Source organism: Sinocyclocheilus rhinocerous, unplaced genomic scaffold, assembly GCF_001515625.1.
Source record: "Sinocyclocheilus rhinocerous isolate Xijiao unplaced genomic scaffold, SAMN03320098_v1.1 scaffold1226, whole genome shotgun sequence".
In the NCBI taxonomy this organism is placed as follows: domain Eukaryota; kingdom Metazoa; phylum Chordata; class Actinopteri; order Cypriniformes; family Cyprinidae; genus Sinocyclocheilus; species Sinocyclocheilus rhinocerous.
The window spans coordinates 133,071-138,114 of NW_015645507.1; the positions used below are offsets into that span (position 1 = coordinate 133,071).

A 5,044-nucleotide genomic window follows, 5' to 3' on the forward strand; every position below is an offset into this window, starting at 1 on the left:
CACACACACACACACACACTCTCACACACACACACACACGCGCACACAATGTTTGATTGTAATCATAATGCAAAACCTGATAAAAATATCTAAACCTTGATATAAAGTAGTCTTTTAGAATGTCTAAAAATATATCTAAAAGCAAAACCTAATAAAATGAAGTAAGTATGTCTAAAAACACAATGGGAATCCATTTATGGAAAAATAATAATTAAATACAAATATATTAATTCTTGTGGGGAAAATAGCTAATTAAAACTGTATAAATATTGCATAATATCTTAAAATACCCTCAAAATTCTAAATAATAATCAAAAAATATTATTGAACAAAAATGTATTAAAAAGAAGTTACATTTTAAGGCTTCGGTCACTTTTGACCGCGAAGGAGCCAAGTGTGACTCCCAAACGAAGAGGACCAGAGGGTTAAATAAAAAGGCTGGTTGGACGAGATTCGGAGTTGCTTTCAAATATTAAATGAACTTATGTTCGTCTTGCAGACAATAAAGCGCTGTATGTGATCAGCACTTCAGAGAGTCAGATCTATGAGCTGGTGGCCGGGACATCCTCGGAGAAGATCACGTGAGTCTGTGCTCAATCCTCATTGGCTGCATGCATTTGAAAGTCTAGTAGCTCCCTTTCAATCGAAGTTTCCTCGCAGTTGGAAAGACCTGCTGGAAAAGACAATCGCCGCAGTCACTCAAGCAGCGGGATCGAGCAAACGTGGATCACCAGCGCCGTACGTCACACCATCAGCTCATAAACACTGAAAACTACAGCCATATGCTCACTGCATCTGATGAAGTCATGTCTGCTCTGTTTCAGGTCGTCTGATGCACGCTCATCTGCCAATGCATTAGGTAAGAGATGAGGATTTTATAACAGCCAACACCAAAAACTGGAGATTCATTCAATATAATGGCGGTATATACACTACTGTTGGGCAGCACAACTGTTTTCAACATTGATAATAATCAGAAATGTGTCTTGAGCAGCAAATCAGCATATCAGAATGATTTCTGAAGATCATGTGACACTGAAGACTGGAGGAATGATGCTGAAAATTCAGCTTTGATCACAGAAACAAATTACATTTGACTATATATTACAATACAAGACAGTTATTTGAAATTGCAATAATATTTTACTGATTTAACTGCACGTTTAATCAGATGAATGCAGCCTTGGTGAAGACCCAACCCCAAACTTTTGAATGAAGTGCAATTTAATGACAGCAAATGAAATGTAGGCAAAATTGCTGAAATTAATGAAGCAATAAGCCCCAAGAAGCCGTGGTTTACATTGAATTTATAACAGCTAAGGGGCGTTGTTAGGTACAACGCGAAGCGGAAAAAGGGGAAAAACCCCTTAGCTGTTATAAATTCACTGTAAACCACGGCTTCACGGGGGTTATTGCTTTTATAAAACGGTTATTCCATATACGTAGTAAGGTTTCACAGAATAAAACAGAGCAAATAAAGTGTAATGATATAAATAAAAACAGTATTCTTCCACCAAACAATGTAGCTCCTCAGAAACAGTTGTGGTTGCAACAAAGTGGTTGCCGAGCAACACACAAAGTAAACAAAGGTGTATGTTACTTTGTAGAGTAATTTACAACAGCTTCGAACGTGGCTCAGCCAATCAGAATCAAGCACCGGAACTATCCGGTTTATAACAGTTATTTTACACAGTATGGGGAATGTTATTATTCATTAACAAGACTGTAGGTTTAATTTATGTTCCATTGTCAGCACACATTATTTGCAACTTGCAAAACTAAGGTTGAAAGTTTCCCATTAAATCTATATCTCGGATATGTGTCACATTATTGAAGGAAAATGCATCATTGATTTCTAAAAATAGCGTGATATCTTGCTGTCTCTGTTAGATGTGTCGGAGTCGTCCGTGTCTCTGGAGCGGGACTCTAGTGAAGATGAATGTGCTCTCACACCGAGCGACGGATCAGACGTGCCCCGGCGCCAGAATAAAGCCGCTGTCGCAGAAGCTGCTCTTCAGGACGGTGAGCCTTTCCTTGTGTTCGCTTGCCATAGCATTAACACACCAACCCACCAAACAACCGCTTGAACCAGTTATCGTTAACTAAAATTAACTGAAATAAATCTATCTATCTATCTATCTATCTATCCGTCCATCCAACATCAAAACATAAATAAATAGTAAGTAATACTAGAATATCTCTGAAATAACACTGAAGAAGTTATCTTAAATTGTTTTATGAAGAGAATGTTTATCCATCCAAGATGAAGTACTAGCTATTTCGCACATACGGTGTAACTGATAAAACAAAACAAACAACACCGTTCTGCTCTTAAATATCTTGTTTACTTTACTAAGTTTTAGTTTTTCTTGTTTTCTCAGTGGAAACCCTCCGTCAGCTGATCTTCAGAGACCTGGAGGATGGGTGGAGTCAAGATTCAGATGACATGCCCACAAACGAGATGGCCAATGAAAGGAGTCCCTTCACAGACAGACCTGACCCCGCCCCCAGCGAGAGCCCCGGTCCGTGGGGGGAGGAGCCTGTCGAAGCTCCGCCCCTGGAGGTGCTGCATTCACCTGTTCAGGTGGTGAGGAAAGGTAAACGCTCGATGATCAGCAACTTCACGATCATAGTTCTGGAGCAAAATATAGTGATTAGAGTCACGTCATCACCCAGTGTTTCTATTTAAATTTATTTCAGCTTCATTTTGATTAATGAAAATGATTTCACTGTGGGCTTTGTACACCGAGTCTGAAATTCTCGTCCGAAATTTTCGCACGTTAAAAAATAATTACGACCTAACGTTGTGTCAATCACGCTTACACACTGCCTCCGAAAATTTTGTCCGTCATAAAACAATTCAGATCAGGTTCGATTTTCCGTAACAAGCATTTTGAGAGGAAACGATAACGAATATGAAAAAAAAAAATGCATATGAATATTTATAAAACGGAGCATTCCGGTGCTTGATTCTGATTGGCTGAGCCAAGTTCGAAGCTGTTGTAAATTACTCTACAAAGTAACATACACCTTTGTTTACTTCTGTGTGTTGCTCGGCAACCACTTTGTTGGAACCACAACTGTTTCTGAGGAGCTACATTGTTTGGTGGAAGAATACTGTTTTTATTAATATCATTACACTTTATTTGCTCTGTTTTATTTTGTGAAACCTTAATACGTATATGGAATAACCGTTTTATAAAAGCAGTAAGCCCCGTGAAACCGTGGTTTACAGTGAATTTATAACAGCTATCGTGCCTAACAACGCCCCTTAGCTGTTATAAGTTCACGGCTTCACGGGGCTTATTGCTTTATTCGGAATCAGTGTGCAATGACCTTAAGTTTCACTGTATTTTCAGAGAATTTAAGCGTTTGTGTGTCTCTTGCCCTCTGTCTCTGTCTGTCTCTCTGCATGTGCTCAGAGCTCACTATGATGAAGCTTATGTGATTTAACACACTTCTCTCATCTCTCTCTCTCTCTCTCACATGTTCTGCTGCTGTGGCTTCTTGTATTTGTCTGTTTCTAACAACACACCATCTATCTTTCTGCACACCTCTCTCTCTCTCTCACACACACACACACACTCACACACACACACACACACACACACACACACACACTCACACACACACACACACACACACTCTCACACACACACACACACACTCACAAACACACACACTCACACTCTCTCGCTGTCTCTCACACACACACACACACACACACTCTCTCGCTGTCTCTCACACACACACACACACACACACTCTCTCGCTGTCTCTCTCACACACACACACACACACACTCTCTCGCTGTCTCTCACACACACACACACACACACACACACTCTCTCGCTGTCTCTCACACACAGTTGTGGGTGCGGGCTGTTCTCTTGCTGATGACATCACTGATGATGTCACCGCCGGCCAATCCTCTCGGGACGGAGGTGGGGCTAATCTATGTATCGTACAGTACTCTTGGCAGATGCATTCTGGGCCGGTTTCCTGCAAACAATTGTGGCTGGTCTCAAACGTCATGGCTTGTTTTCAGTCTCGGCCGACTGTGAAATATAATCCGGGGTGAGATTTGGTTTCAGTTTTGGAAACCGGTCCTGAACGATCTGGATGCAGTCCGTCTCTCTTTCTGTTGTTCTTCTCGTGAACCTCAACGATTCCTCGCTCAGCGCGTTTCCTTTTGTAATCAATAACGTGACTGAACATGGAGCAATATTATATAAAACTACCGTCAGCTGTGATTTTTATGAGTTGTTTATAAAGAATCAAATTTGTATTTGTTTTTATTAAATTTAATTGTTTTGTTAGTTTTTACTGGTAGTCAGTATGTTTTTATATATTACATGTAATATATTAATTGTATTTACATTTTATATTTAATATATTATGAAAACAAAATCATGAGATGCTGCATCAGAACTTTCTACATTAAAACTATTTTTTTCTGTGTTCGTTTGCTAAGTAATTGACATTGCTGCAGCTTTCATTTTAAATTTTATATATTTTTATTTTTTATTTCATTATAGATATTCATTTGTTTTATATTTTCATTTTAGTCATTTAGTTTCCTGTTTGTCTGTTTTTCGATTTTTTTTTTATTTTTTTTTTTTAGTTTAATAATTCTATTTATGCTTTTATTATTTTCAGAATCTGTTTTAGTTTTAGTACTTAAACATAAATTATTTTACTTGCCAAGTCAGCATTTCTAATTTTCATTTACTTTGTTTACATCTAATATTTAGATCTTGTTTAATTTTTTTATTGTTTATTTTATTTTATTTTATTTTCAGTTTTATTTCAAAACATAAAAAATATTTTTTTTTTTCTTAGTTTAATATTCCTCTTTAGCTTTTATTCATTTTTATTTCAGTTTTAGTCGTTTTAGTACTTAATTTAAGTTAATTGGCCAGGCAACATTTCTAATTCTCATTTACTTTAAGTTTTCAGCTAATATTTATACTTAATTTGATACTTTTTTTTTTTTTTTTTCCATTACAGCTTAAGAAATCTCTTAGGCCTTATCCTTTTCTGT

At 37.5% G+C, this 5,044-nt stretch overlaps 1 protein-coding gene across 1 annotated transcript in view; it reads left to right on the plus strand.

Annotated features, from left to right (window-relative positions):
- The window catches only part of LOC107706014 (rho guanine nucleotide exchange factor 11), a 33,677-nt gene that overhangs the window by 25,435 nt on the left and 3,198 nt on the right, over nucleotides 1-5,044 (plus strand). Inside the window, exons 32-37 of the mRNA XM_016509570.1 lie at nucleotides 500-581; nucleotides 661-738; nucleotides 825-859; nucleotides 1,891-2,022; nucleotides 2,382-2,597; nucleotides 3,870-3,944. Of these exons, the coding sequence (XP_016365056.1) occupies nucleotides 500-581; nucleotides 661-738; nucleotides 825-859; nucleotides 1,891-2,022; nucleotides 2,382-2,597; nucleotides 3,870-3,944 (618 nt within the window). The remainder of the gene's footprint in view (nucleotides 1-499; nucleotides 582-660; nucleotides 739-824; nucleotides 860-1,890; nucleotides 2,023-2,381; nucleotides 2,598-3,869; nucleotides 3,945-5,044) is intronic.